The 15,023-nt window shown below is 43.7% G+C and overlaps 1 protein-coding gene across 1 annotated transcript; it reads right to left on the minus strand.

Moving 5' to 3' along the window:
- Window positions 1-440: 440 nt before the first annotated feature.
- lov (BTB/POZ domain-containing jim lovell protein) lies at window positions 441-3,125 on the minus strand. Its single transcript, XM_011496775.1, has 3 exons — window positions 2,856-3,125; window positions 1,350-2,544; window positions 441-1,205 (listed from the first exon to the last, which is right to left on the minus strand). The coding sequence occupies exons 1-3, from the start codon at window positions 3,044-3,046 to the stop codon at window positions 441-443; spliced, it is 2,151 nt and encodes a 716-aa protein (XP_011495077.1). The 5' UTR covers window positions 3,047-3,125.
- Between the last annotated feature and the right edge of the window lie 11,898 nt (window positions 3,126-15,023).

Here is a 15,023-nt window from a genome sequence, read left to right on the forward strand (position 1 = left end):
TAATAATAATGACGATAATGACGATGACGATAATAATAACAACAACAACAACAACAATTGATAATGATAATTATAATGATTACGATGATAATAAGAACAATAACAATAACAACAACGACACCACCACCAGCAGCAGTAAGAACAACAACAACAACAACAATAATAATAAGAAGAAGAAGAAAAAGTGGAATATGTTAGGGAGGAGGTGTGGAGGGGCAGGGAGCTTGACGATGGCGATGAGAATTACGATGATAAAGGCGGCGTAAAAGATGTGCGTAAGGCTATTTTTATCAGTAGTAGTAATAGTAGTAAAGCAAGCTTTCAGGTGTAAGAAGGTCGTCGTGCGTGTTACCCCGGCGGTGCGATTTCAGTCTTGTGAGAGGAGCGTCGAGGTCCTCGGAGGGCCTCCGGTGGCCCCCGACCCGTCCGCGCCTCAGCCCTCAGTCCGAGCCGTTCTGCTGGAGAAGCGGCGGCGCAGACTGGGCAGCGCCCGGCAGTAGCGCCTCCCGCAGCCCCGTCCCCGTGGAGACGTCGATAGGCGAGGGGCTCCTGCTCCTGCTCCTGGCCCTGGTACCCAGGAGCAGCTCCTCCGAGCGCAGGCTCTGATGGCCGTTGCTCGGCCCGTTGCTGCCTTGGGGTTTGCCGGGCGCCTCGAAGCCCTTCTGCTCGCTCGGTGGCAGCAGGTGAACCATGTTCACGGGCACGGGGAAACCCCCAAAGTCCGGAAAGAAGCCTTGGGCGAGGCCGCCGCTAAGGAGGGGGTGATGCGCAAAGTTGGCCTCCGCGTCCGATGGGTGGACCGGGTGCCCGTGTCCAGGATGTCCGATTCCCAGGCCCGGGCCCTCGAGTGGCTTAACGTTGTTGTTGAGGGAGTTCATGACCTCGCCGGCGGTGCAGTCCCTCCTCAGCTGCTCGAGCTTCAGGCTTTTTCCGTATTTGCCGCGCACGTACATGAGAAGACTATTGTAGGGGATCCCGTAGACGCGGCTCGCCTGGGAGGTTGTCATCTTCTTGTTCCAGACCATGGTTAGGGCCTCGGTGAGGTCCGCGTTTGTCCAGGAGCGCGGAGGCCCGCCCCGGGGAGCGCTATGCTGGCCTTTGGGTCTGCAGACCGCGAGGCCGCGCGCGTGCTCGCTCCAGCGACGGGGGAGTCCGTCCGAGCGGTGCTTCTTTGGCTTCTTCGACGGGTGATGGTGGTGCTGCTGCTGCTGCTGATTCTGCTGATTTTGCTGCTGCTGCTGCTGATGTTGCTGCTGCTGATTTTGCTGATTCTGCTGCTGTTGCTGATGTTGTTGTTGCTGCTGATGCTGTTGTTGCTGTTGCTGCTGCTGTTGCTGCCCGAGGCTCGCCCCGACGAAGAGACCGTGAAAGCTCTCGGGTTTGAAGCTGTCGTGGAGCTCGAGGGGCCCACCGTGAGGGAAGAGGCTCGCCGCCGCACCGAGGGGCGCCATCCCGTCCATGGGGAAGGCGCTCCTGGGTGCGAGGGGCGACTCGCTCTGTTGGTAGGGGAAGCCCCCGGGTGGCTTACCGAGGGGGCTCCCGTCGCGGGTCTGGCCCGATTGACCCGACTGACTCGGGGGTAACCACTGGGCGGCGAACTGCCCGAGGCTCGTCAGGTACTCGCTTCCGTGGTGATGGGATGGCGTGAGAGCCAGGGCCGACATGGCGGTGAGACCCGCGGCTGGGAGGTCCGAGAATGAGGCGTCCGGATGGAGACTGGTACCGGTGAGGGGCGAGCCGCGGGGACTGCTCGCGGCCTCGCTCTCGGATTTGACGAGCCGTTCGTTCAAGGTGGCGGGGGAGAGGGAGCGCTTCGGTTCCCTCTTCATCGAGAGGTTCTCGGCTATGTCCTCCTGATGGCTCGGTGTCCGGGACCGCGACGGTTGTGGTTGCTGTTGCGACTGGGACTGTTGCTGATGGTGGTGCTGGTGCTGGTGCTGCTGAGGAGTCTGGTGATTGTTGCTGAGGTTGAGGCCCGTGCTTGGCGGGCTGAGGCTGGCCGGGGGATGCGGTCGACTGAGGTCTTGGGGCACGAGCTCACCCGACCTCCGCCTGGGCCTGGCCTGCTTTCGTCTGGGCATGAGAGGCGAGCCGCAGGTCTCTCTGAGCTCGCGGAGACCGAAGCTCGTCTGCCCGACGGCTTGGGCGGCCTGGGCGGCTTGGGGCCTCAGGTCTCTCGGTAAAATTGGCAAGGGCGTCGCGGTACGTGTCACGATCTCCGAGACGTTCTCGTCGTCTTCATCGGGGGTGGGACCATCAAGAAGCATTTGCCGCGCCCCTTCGGGCGTCGAGGGCTCGCCCATAAGTAAGTCGGTGTTGGGCGTCGAGGGTGGACTCGCCGGTCGCGGCTCCGAGGATGCCAGCCCCCGGATCTGGAGGCTCTCGGCGGCGTGCATTAAGCCGGACAAATCCTCCCTTCCGACGCGCACCTCACCGCGATACATAAAGTCAATGAGGGCAGCGATTTCTCGGCCCGGAAAGTCCTTCAGTACGATCACAGGATGCTTACATGGATGTTCGGCGAAGATCCGCTCGAAAAATGGACTGTAAGATTATTATTAAAATTATATTCACTTATTATTTGGACTCTATGACTATTTGGAATGATTTTTGTCACTGAATTATAATCCGAAAAGCTGAGAATCAGGCAATAAAGTTTGAACAACCATTCCCATTGGAAGTAAAAAACATTTATAGGTAGTATAGTGAGGGTGGCATGGGGGGATGTATGAAGGACGGGGGAGAAGGAAGATTGGAAATGAGGAGGAGGAGTAGTAGGAGGAGGAGAAGGAAGAGGAGGAGGGGAAAAGTGATGATATTTACATTTGAGTATATGTGTATCGACGCAGACTCACCTGCAGACACTGAGCACGACTTTATGGGCCCTAAGGCTTGTCTCGGCGCAAACGAGAGTCACGTCGACGAGTATCTCGGCGTGCAGCAACGCCTCGAAGGCCTGCAATATATGCGTTTGGTGATTGTTCCATCTGAGCGAGTAGTGCGACTGCAGGGCCATTTCGTCAGGACTCTCCGCGACGCTCGACATCGTTCGATCGCCCCCACCTTTCCCCCCTCGTCGTAACTCTTGGACTCGACGTTAGTCGTGGAGCCACCGTGGGCCGCGTTCTTCTTCTCCTCCTCCTTCTCTTCTTCGTCCTCGTCTTCCTCCTCCTCCTCCTCCTCCTCCTCCTCCTTCTCCTCCTCGGCGCAAACGAGAGTCACGTCGACGAGTATCTCGGCGTGCAGCAACGCCTCGAAGGGCTGCAATATATGCGTTTGGTGATTGTTCCATCTGAGCGAGTAGTGCGACTGCAGGGCCATTTCGTCAGGACTCTCCGCGACGCTCGACATCGTTCGATCGCCCCCACCTTTCCCCCCTCGTCGTAACTCTTGGACTCGACGTTAGTCGTGGAGCCACCGTGGGCCGCGTTCTTCTTCTCCTCCTCCTTCTCTTCTTCGTCCTCGTTCGCCTCCTCCTTCTAACCGCGCGTTGCCCTTTATCTCGTTCGCCCTGGGTACTTCCATGCAAGTGAACCGATGTTGCCGCGTCTTACTCTACTGTGTCGTTTCCTAGGTTCTTCGTTCTCTCGTGCACAATCGTCGACGACTCTCTGCAACCAATGGGCTTTATTTAGTTATCGGGTAAGGAGATGCTTTATCTTGTCATTGTAAAGGCAAATTTTCCCAATTCAAAGTAAAAGAATCGATTTATTTATCTAATAAAGTAATTTTCAATCAGCACCCTTGACAAAACTGTTTTTACATAATTATAATTTTTAATTGTAAGAAAACATTGGGATATCTCGTAATACGTGAATAATATAGAGGAGTGGTAAAAGTTGAATACGGATCTGTAATATATGAATTGTTCATGATTTGAAAATAGTATTCGACTAATTTCGTAGTCGCATTATTATTCCTTAACTGCATGTTATTTAAATAAATATTAGATTTTACGGTTTCGCGTATAGAGATCATTACATTGTAATTGTAGAGAGCGTTGTGCTTTAGGGTTAGTAGGATTAAAAATTTATTCCACGGTGCTGCGACTTGGGCTTCCAATTTATTATATTTTTGCTTAATGTTTAAGTGAACGAACGTGGAAGGAGTATGGTTCGTTCACTTAAACAGTATGCGAGTGCGTTAGTTACATATAAAAAATAAATAAAACAAACAAAAATTACAAAAAAAAAAAAAAAAAAAAAAAAAAAAAAAAAAAAACAAACAATAACACTAATAGCAATAAAACAAAAAGAAAAAGAACAACAAAGAAAATAAGAACAAAAATAAACGTTGTAGTAATTGTATTCTAAATGTTTTCACTAATGTCTTTCCCAAATTAATGTCTAATAATATAATTATGTTCAATGGGTCGGACTTTAATAGCCGGTGGGTTGATGGAGCAGGTGTGTAAAGTTAAACGTATGGGAAAATCCGCTCTGAAAAATCCGGGCAGTGTTCCTGTGAGCAGGATCGCATGTATTTTTCACATCGGGACTGCCCAACGATAAAATTAATTGATAAGCGCAAGCGACCGATCGCCTTTCCTTCACCGTCAAACCCACGTGAAGCCGGTAAGATCCAGGGCGGAAAGGGGACGAGAATTTTTACGCGGCAAATTGCAGCTCCACGAGCAGTTTAGAGAAAGAGAGAGAGAGAGAGGGGGGGGGGGGGGGGTGAGCGGCACATCACCTCGAAACAATAGAGTTTGCGCGTCGTAACTATTCATTGCTTTAATAATTTAGGAGCTCGTAATTATAGGCGCAGAGAGTGTCAATTTTCGCGGGAGTCGCGAATCGTTGCTCGTATATACACCCGGAGTGAAAGCGAAAGTTCGTACACTCCCGGCCGCTTGATGGAGAGATGGTCGAGAGGTGGAGGTGGGGGGGGGGAGGTCTCGGCTTCGCGAGAGAGGAACGGTGGCGCGTCGAGAGCAGCCTCGCGAGGTGAAAAACTTGAGCAATCCTGACGGACGGCCTCGCGAGCTGGAGGCTTTCTTTCGCTTCCACGAAAATCCTTGGGCCTTTCTCATTTTCCCTATGACAATTGCACGTATAAGGATAAATTAGCATGGCTTTAATTGCGCCACTCGCCTCTTTATTACTCGACTACTTTTTCCCCCGTTTATTATTATTATTATTATTATTATTATTATTATTATTATTGAAATTCGTAAGCACCGAAAGCTCGTCAAATCTTAAGGTTTTTAATAAGAATCGTTTGCGATAAATCTTTACGAAATAATAAGATTTTACAATTATGCACGCCAATTTAGAAAAATTAGCGAATGAATGATTCGAGGCTGCAATAATTTTCTGTATTAAAACTTCATTGTAGTGAAATAGATTTTAAGTACTGTGTAACTTTTCTCCAGTTATACATTTCTCTAAAATTTCTTCGAGTTACTTTTAATTCACCTTCGAATTCATATCAAACAGATTTTTTATAGCAAAATATAATTGTAAAAACAAACGTAAACGTATGTGTAAAAATATTCGATTTCGTTATTATCTTCGCGTGTGTGTGTATCTGTGCGCGTATGTGCGTGAGTCTGCGTGTGTATGTGCGCGTGTGCGTGTGCGTGTGCGTGTGAGTGTGCGTGTGCGTGTGCCGTTTATTATTATTATTATTATTATTATTATTATTATTATTATTATGTTTTTTTTTAAGAGTTTCGTAAATAGCGAGCCGGCAGGAGTTTATTACAAGCAATAGTGAAGTGGAAATACACTCTCATGCGTCATTGTTTTCATAGTAAATTTTCATTTGCCGACGATGCAACGCGAGCTGCGGTTTCGCTATGAAGATCTCTGAAATAATATAGTGATATTAGGCATTTGCTTAAAACACTATTTATTGAATCTTGATCCGTGATTTATTTTACGCCTATGTACGTATAGAGATGTTATATATGTCGCAAGTGAAATTTAATCGTAATTGCAATTTATTACGGTATACAATTTTACAATTAAATCGTCGTTCTTTGTAAAATACGATGAAACTTTTGACGAAATGTTTTATATACTTTTGGCTAAACTACTTGTCAATTGGCAATAATAAACTATTAATAACTCATTATTATCCAACTTCGCATAGTCCATGATAATTGGACGCTGTATTTAGTAATTCATGTCTCGAAGCGAACTTTTTTAAAACACAAAGTTAATTCTTAATTATTTATAATTTTAGACAAATCTAAAAGTCATGCAGTTTCATTACGTATCCGTTTATTTATCATAATTGTCAAAAAGAACGTTTTAGGAAATCTATGATAAGTCTTTGAGACACGAGACAAATTTTAGATAATATTTTATAACGATTAATTCCATTTTAAATTAGTGCGATATTTTAATGCGCCAATAAATTCATTATACCATTATACCTTACTATTAAAGTCGCAACGAATTAAAATAACGATGCGCATAAAACTGATTATTTTCAAGATGTGGTACACGTATCCCGAGGTTGGTTAGTAAAGTATTATCAATTAATCTAAGGAAATATAAATATAGCACTTGGACAGCGATGTTGAAACGAAAAATATCAGCAACCTAATTAATAAATAATATTTCACGAACACCAATTGAAATAATAGTCCATTCGCCTCGCGTGCCCATAAATAAAAATCCATAAAAATCCAGGCTAATGTGACGAAGGTATAGTCAGGCCCGATTAAGGAACCCAATGTTCGCCTAATGTAATCGCGTATGCAAAGTGCAAATCACAAATCGCAGAAATAAGATGTCAACAACGGGTGAAGTACAGCTTAGAGAGTCTGCACTTGGCTCAGCGGGAGATGCCGGAGGCACCGGAGGAATCCGGCCGCTGAACCCACCCAGTGAGCTTTGTTGTTAAACTGACACGTGTGCGGCCGTTGTTGCGCCGTCGCGTAACAAACGGGGAAACAAAGTGGCCGCGATAGTTATATTTTTCTCGCCTGCGCGTAACTCACGCGAAGTGGACTCGAGGAGGTAGCCCCCCCCCCCCCCCCCCGAGCATCAGCAGCTCCAGTCGTTCGCAATTTCGTAAGTGGAGTCTCGTATTCGAGACTGTCGTGTTCGGGATAATCGTGGTAGGACTTGTAGGAAGGGGCCAGGGAGAAAGACGTAAAGAGCTCGAGGGAATTTCTTGGTATTTATAAGTTTGATTGGATGCCGAGCGAAGTGGATAGCGAAGGGCCCAGGCCTCACTGTTTCATCTTCACTTTTCCATGGGCTTAATGAAGTTCCGGATTATTCTGTTAATGTACGAACGTTAGCGTGATTAAAGTTAAATACGCGATCCTGATAAATGAATCGCTGGACAGACACATTTACATAAATCTAAATGACAATATTAAGCTTTATGATAGCACGATTTGTTTAAAATTTTTGCTTGCAAAGGTCAGCGACGTCGATGCTTTGCTTGAATAATCTTAACAAATGAAAAATTACTCTACCGCTCTGTCAGCGTAGAAACGACGATTTGTTTCCTAAAAGATAGAAGTGCTCGTTACAAGTAGCCAACCGACAACTATTGGTCAATCGTCATCGTATGGCAATTCACATAACGCGAGTCTTTGGTATCATCACGTTATTTTACTCGTTATTATAAAAGCTCTGTTGTTACCGTACTTCTTCCCATAATTCCGTTATAGGTCGAGTGATAAATTATTGGCGCTAGATGAATAGAGGCGAAGATCGAGAAATATGATCCGGTACGTGTCATGGTCGTGCTGGCTGCCTTCCTCGTCTTCGTGAAAGCCAATACCAATCGATACGGGGGCAGTGAGTAAAAAGCGGGAAAAGCGCCGACAGCTGTCACGTGGAGGCGAGACACGGGAGAATATCATTGAAAAGCGCGCGAAATTGACCATCGCGCATAGTCGTCCTTGTCCTTGTCTCCTTGTCAGCGTCTACGTGCGCACTCGTGGATACGCGAGAGTCTAATAAATACTTGCAGATGCAGTCTGACGATGATCAGCTGATCATTGATTTCGACGGTGTGTGACTGGTTTCCATTCGAATACATAGACTTTGTGACTTGCTCTCCTGACAAATCCCTCGACTTCAAATTCTTATAACATATCCGATGCTAATCTACAACTTACAACAATTCGTGACACATAAATGGCCTTTCAAATTTAAAACCAATATGAAAGCTGAACAATGTCCTTTTAAATTTAAAATGACTTTAAAATACAATAAACTCAAATGCAAAACTATATGCGTCTACATCATCGATAGAATCAACAAATATTCGGTAACAAATATTGCAAAAAAAAAGAAAGAAAAAATATCAAATATCTGTCTTCCGCTGTCGGCCACTTATCTCTTATGAAACTAAAGCGACATCCGATTCTTTATCGGATCGAGAGTAAACAATTAAAAAACAATGTAAAAAGAAGTGGCTAGTGTGATCGATTGATAATTAAAGTGATTTAAAAGAGGGAAAAAAAAAGAAAAAAAAGAAAGCCGAGCAAAACAATGACAACTCCTATCCAGTCGTTTTGCACACGAGATTATATAAATACGCGATCGAAGCGATAACAATGCCAGCTAAGAAGATATGGACCCTATCTTTAGGAAAAATGTAAAACCAACTAAACCGAACTCACTGTCATCGGATTCATTGACAAACACTCGGCAAATTAATCATGGTCACACCTCACGTGGATGACGACTGCGTGCGCCGGCGAATCCCGTAACCATAACACTTTGTCGCTGTCACAAGTACGTTCGATCACTCGCACGTTGTGCACGTTACACGCGTCACTTCGCGTCCGGCAAGCACCGAGATGTCCAGGTCCGCCGACTTGGGATACACGCTCCGGAGCCGCCTCTACGGACTATTTCTGGCATCCTCCTCCGGGCTACGAGCGTCCACAAAGAAAGAGAGAGAGAGAGAGAGAGAGAGAGAGAGAGAGAGAGAGAGTGACAAAGTAAGGAGCCGCGATTTCGTATAATTGCGTTGAGCGCGAGGGGAGGGGACCGGAGGAGGAGCGAGTATCTGTCGCCGGGAATACGTGCTGATAGACTAACCGTGCGTGCAGGGTTGCGTGTGCGGCCTTAGTCGGCGACGGCCGGTGAGTGAATGCGCCGGTGACGTCGGGTGCCCCTCCTTGGGGTCCCCACCCCACCGCCGCCACCGCCGCCGCCGACGCCGCCGCTGCCGTCGCTGCTGCCGTCGCTGCTGCCGCCACCGCCGCCGAGCACGCCGAGAGCAGTTCCCCCCTTACTCGTCCGTTCCACGCCGTATCACGCTAAGGTAGCGTTAAGCGTGTCGATCACCCTCCGGCCGCGCTCGTTCCTCCCACCCTCGGCGGCGTCGCGACGCCTCTTACCCCTCCTAGTACGTATCTCGCGCAGTCTTTTTCGCCGTACGCCCACTGGTCCGATCCTCCTTCGGCGGACCGCCAACTACCCTTCCCTCAACCACCGTTTGGACGCTTCCAGGAACTCTGTCCGAGAGCCCGTTCGCGTGGCCATCCTCCTCGCGGTTTTCGTTCTCTACCTTCCCTTTGTAAAGAAGGCCCGACCATCCTTAGCCCCAAGCCCCACTCACCCCCTACTCGGTCAGTCCGATCAGAGCAATCGCCAAGAGCCGCGACGCTGCATCTTTTTAGAGTCGCGTGGCCTCTATCGCTCTCTCTCTCTCACACACACACTCTCTCTCTCTCTCTCTCTCTCTCACTCAGTGCATGTGTGCGCTTGGTCCTTGAGTCTAAATCAAGTTTTATAGGCTATTCAAAAATACGAGCCTTTTCTACCAATTGTCCTCGCGTTCTTAACACGCACCTACCTGCGTCAACAAATTTCCCTTACTACCTCCTTTCTCTTTTATTGAAAATTCCACGATAAAAGGCAATACATTATGCTATCGCCTTTAGAGGATAGTTGCTTCGATTTATTAGTCATTTTTATATGTTGTAATCCAAATTTCCGATACATTTAGTATGTAGCTAAAAGCTAATTATTAAAATCTAAAAGCTTGTAATTGCTAAACTGATTACTTGTAAATATAATTTAATTCTTGAAGTATGTATCACTTTTCAATTTAAGCCGCTTCTTGTTAGCAATATTCTATTTGAAAATAAAATTTTATGTTAAGCATTATAAATGCTTAGTTTACTTAATATGAAACTCAGCAAATTAAGGGACACGAATATTTAATGTGAAATATTGCAATTTTCAAACAATATTTGATATTATGAAAGGTGCTTTTTTTTTTGCTATTCATTAATAAACTAAAATTAATAAACTAAAAGTCTTTATCGAAATCATTATCTTAATATATATAATGTATGTATTGTGCGTAAAATATATTTATCCACATTTTATGTTAAGTATAACTCAATTTAAGTTTACTTTGTACAATGCGAAAAAATACAATTCAATTCGTTTATAAGGAACCTCTTACAAACATAAATACGCAAATTATCGAATTATATGCAATTAATTGTCATTATATATTAATCAGTGATTCATTAAATAAATCAAACGGTCTAAATAAAATGAAATTATATTTGCAATGGTTATTGGCTATCATTAAATTTTAATGTAAACATTCTCTTCAACAAGGTTTGTTAAAACATATATATATATATATATATATATATATATATATATACATACGCATTTGAAATAAGCACGTAATTATCCGTAATCATATTAATAAACTATTTTAGATATTATCTTGAGATAAATGAATATTTATTTGAACAAAAGTCTTAAAGATATTGTATTTGATTTTAAAATAAAACAAATATTTATATAAAGCGTCTAATAGATTAGTAATATTATGCGCATTTAATAGGCCTAGTACGCGTGGATATAATTTTATGTGCAAATCATAATATTGTGGATAATATAACATGCTTTGTTTAAAAAAAAAAAAGTTTGTTCTTGCTTAAATAATACTTGAATGAATGATAATTGCATCCTCCTGAAGATATTCTCCTGAATGAGAAAACTAACACTTGAAAATTTCAATAAATTGTTTTTTAAAGCTTTCCTTTTGTGCTTGATCACTCGTGTACATAACGAAAGATCAATAGAAAAGAATCTTTTGAATTTTTGTAAATATTTAGAATATCTAACAGTTTACGTTCGAATGAAGATATACATTGTTTACGTGATTTCAACAGCTTCTCACAATTGTTTAAACTGCAGTATATTTATGTATATTTAAGTAAGGGAATTTTTATAATGATGATCTATAATGAGTTGGCTATAAGAATTATTTGAAAATTAATTATAGAATATACTTCGTTGTCAATACAATAGACGAGACTTTAATGAAAAAAATTAATTGTACATGGCATTATTTAAACTTCCTCTACCTTCTTATCCAACTGAAAATCATATTGACAATTCTACTACTCTCTGGTCAAACTTAAAAAAATCCTTCTAATTCCCAGTCAATGCATTCCAAGGCCACTTAAATTAAATAATGAAATTAAATTCCACCATGACAAACAGCAGTGAAGATTGCAGAAAGTAAAAGAAGTTTAACGAGATATTACACTATTTTTTCGACTGAAAATAAACGCATACATAACAGTGGTCTGATCACGTACGTGTGAATTATGCAAGAAGTGCGAAAGACAAAGATGGGCGATAAAAGGGCTGAGCCCACATGGGAGGAAGCACGGCTAGAGTCGAGGGGACGATGGCTTTTAAATGTCTATGCGCGAGATGCAAAGAGAGAACAATATTGCGCTCTCGCTTCGGGCCTTCTATAGAGGGGCACGAAATAATTTGGAGGCTTCTTCACAGCTTTTCGGGCTCGAGAGGAGACATCTAAGAATACCACTCGAATTTATAATTTATGCGAAATTCTGGCGACGCGTGACTCACTGAACGTGAACGAAAATTGGATAGTTTGTCGAGTTTAGGTGGACGTTCGCTTCCCCGCACATTCGGTTGACGTTGACGACAGACTACTTTATCCAAGTCGTCCAATACTTCATTTATCGATGATAGCTTAAGGATATCGAGAGAAAAAAATTATGCTCAGGATTGCCAATCGATTGTTTGGCAATTATAGTGACAGTGTGCGGGCAGCTGGCGAGTAAAAGTGCATTCATCGACTGAAATTACTTATGAAATAGCGATTGTAAGGATAATAAATGTAAATAAATATGAGACGGGAGAGGTAAGAGGTAATTTTTATAAGCAAACATTACAATTCAATTTTGGCAATTGAAATGCTAAAACTATATTCATCAAGTGGTTCGGGATAAATTAATTTATTTACATTATAATTATCAAAGGATGCAGTCTAATGATAAATTAAAAATATTTTTCATTTAAAGTTTTGTCATTTGACAAGCAGCTCTCATAATGTCAAACGACCAATTTGCAAACAATAAAAATAACAAATTCCAAGTATTATTAAACATTCTCATTCCATAACGAACATCTAATGGACAAAAATAGTATTTAAAAATTATTTGTTCGTCGATGTTTGTGTTACATTGCAATTGCACTATTAAGGAACTATGCATCGTTTGATAATGTTGAGTGTCACGGAAAGGCAATAGCTTGAAAGCTCGACGGCTAACTTGGGTTTACGAGGAAAACCCATGGGGATCTAACCCGAGTATAAACAATAATCAAATAATAAAACTCTTAAATAGTAAAATTAAATGATTAACATCTCGATCGTTTCACTTATTGACTTTGTTATTATTAAAAATCTGACGAGAGTTGCGACACGATGCCATTTATATGCTCAACGATTTTTGATTGCATCGAGTATAGTTCGGCAAGTAGAATGTAACGGTAAATTTCGAGTAAATAGCCCCCCCCCCCATTAGCATTGTAACTACATATTTTATTTTCGTAAACAAGTATGATGTAGGTCTCGTGCGATTTTCCTATTAATAGCAATAGGACAAACACATTCCAAGAAGGCTTACTTCAGCCAAAGTCCAGGTGCTCGTTAAGACATTATAGCACATACGTGCATACGCATATGCATGTGCAAGCACGCACGCATCCTCATGCCGTTGTTGTCTTACCTGCGTACCCAAAGTGCAAATGTCCGAGCTCAGTCACGATCATGCACCGACCAGCATCCTCTCGGTCATTCGAAGAATTGCACTGACGTGTCGCGCAATGTCACTATTTCAAAAAGCGCATCGAAATCCCCCGTGTTCGCCCTCATTCTGCTTACAGGGAAACCGAGCACTCGCGCCCGAACATCAGGAGGAATGACGTTGGCATAGTTCAATGGCCACGATCCCGTGGCACTCGCAGCACTAGTTAATTCGACACTCAATGTCGCACGTGTTACGGTGTTGTTCGCAACAGCGACCAACGAAAAAAAAAAAAAAAAAACAAATCGGCACACGATATTTTTCTCTTTGACACCTATCAACACGTCATTCCCACTGTACCTTCCTCTTCCATCGACGATCTTCAACTTCCTTTGCTCGTGTGTATTCTCTCTCTCTCTCTCTCTCTCTCTCTCACCTCTACTTTTCTTTTTCGTTTATCATAACCGGCTTTATCACATGGTGTCGTGAAACTGCGGAAGTCCTTTCGGCGATCAGTTGTTCGCAAGAAAAAAAGAACGGCTATAGGTACTGACGATGCTGCCCCCTTGGACAAACGGTTGCGAACGAGCAAGAGAGAGAGAGGGTCCGACTTGGCCGGCTAGCGTTACGGTCGCCTTATGACTGCCTACACGCGTACGTACTTGAGAGTCACCGACGAAGAGCCAGAGTTAAAGAGAGAGAGAGAGAGAGAGAGAGAGAGAGAGAGCGAACGAGAGAGCGAGCGAGAGAGAGAGAGAGAGAGCGAGAGTGAGAGCGAGCGAGAGAGAGAGAGAGAGGATAAATGAGGACGGACTGTAGAGTCCCACCTCCTTGGCCACCACCATAACCTTGGGTACCAGCCCACCGGACCCTCTCTCTTTTCTTCTCCCGATCTTTTCCCCCTCTTTCGGCACGACCTCTTGCCGCCGCCGCCACCGTCGCCACCGCCGCTGCCGTAGAAGTTGCCGCCGCCACCGCCGCCACCGCCAAGCTTCTTCTACTTCTTCTTCTTCTTCTACTTCTTTTCTTCTACCTCCTCCTGCAACTCCTTCTCCTATACCTTCACCACCTCTTCTCCTCTCCTCTTTCGTCTTCCTCTTATTCTTCCTTTTCTTCTTCTTCCTCTTCTTCTTCTTCTTCTTCTTCTTCTTCTACAAGATGACTCCTTTCTCTTTTGCTTACGGAGGACGAAGTATCCTGGTTCCTTGAGCTCTGAGCGGTTTTATGATCGTTAGCGATCCTGGTCAACAAAACTTTATTGCCGCGCGATAACCTCGTAGTCGGCGCTGTTCCCTCACTCCTGCCACTTGCACGACAGCCTCCCTTTCCTTCTTCTCGTCGCCTTGAGAAATCACAAAGTGGACAGAGGGGCAGGCATAATTGATTCGGAGCGAGACGGAGGATCTGGCCGGTGATTCGCGTGCCAACGAGGCTATTCAGTCCTTTGACTTGCCTTCCGAGCGCCAAATCCACGTGGCGATTATTTATTCTATTATTTACCATCAAATTACCTGTGAATTTGACGCCTCTCCTCTAAACTCAATCATTTATTATTTACATCATGACATTTATTAAGATTTAAGCTATGATTTATTATTTAAATTCCTAAATAAAATTGACTCTTTATTAGCTTGTTCGACTATTTTCGTTTAATTACGATAAAATATCATTTATTAACTTTTTTGTTTTTTGATAAAAATATTTTATATATTATAAGATAAAGTTTCCATAAATTATAATAATTAAAAATAATGTAAAATATCTGATAGGTATTTGTGCGCGATTGATAGTAAAGGCGTGCAGTATTCTTCCACTTCAAATTAACTCACTTTTTCTGTCTAAATAATTACGGATAAAGATGAATTTTTAATGAAAAGTAATGTGTATGAATGGATTTAAGTGCTAGATTACGCTTTCGTCCGAAATTTATCGAATTTCCAGCAATAACCTAATCATGAATTAGCCAAGACTTGGAATTTTATATTTATGTTCCAATTACAAT

This window comes from Ceratosolen solmsi, unplaced genomic scaffold (assembly GCF_000503995.2).
Source record: "Ceratosolen solmsi marchali unplaced genomic scaffold, CerSol_1.0 scaffold29, whole genome shotgun sequence".
In the NCBI taxonomy this organism is placed as follows: domain Eukaryota; kingdom Metazoa; phylum Arthropoda; class Insecta; order Hymenoptera; family Agaonidae; genus Ceratosolen; species Ceratosolen solmsi.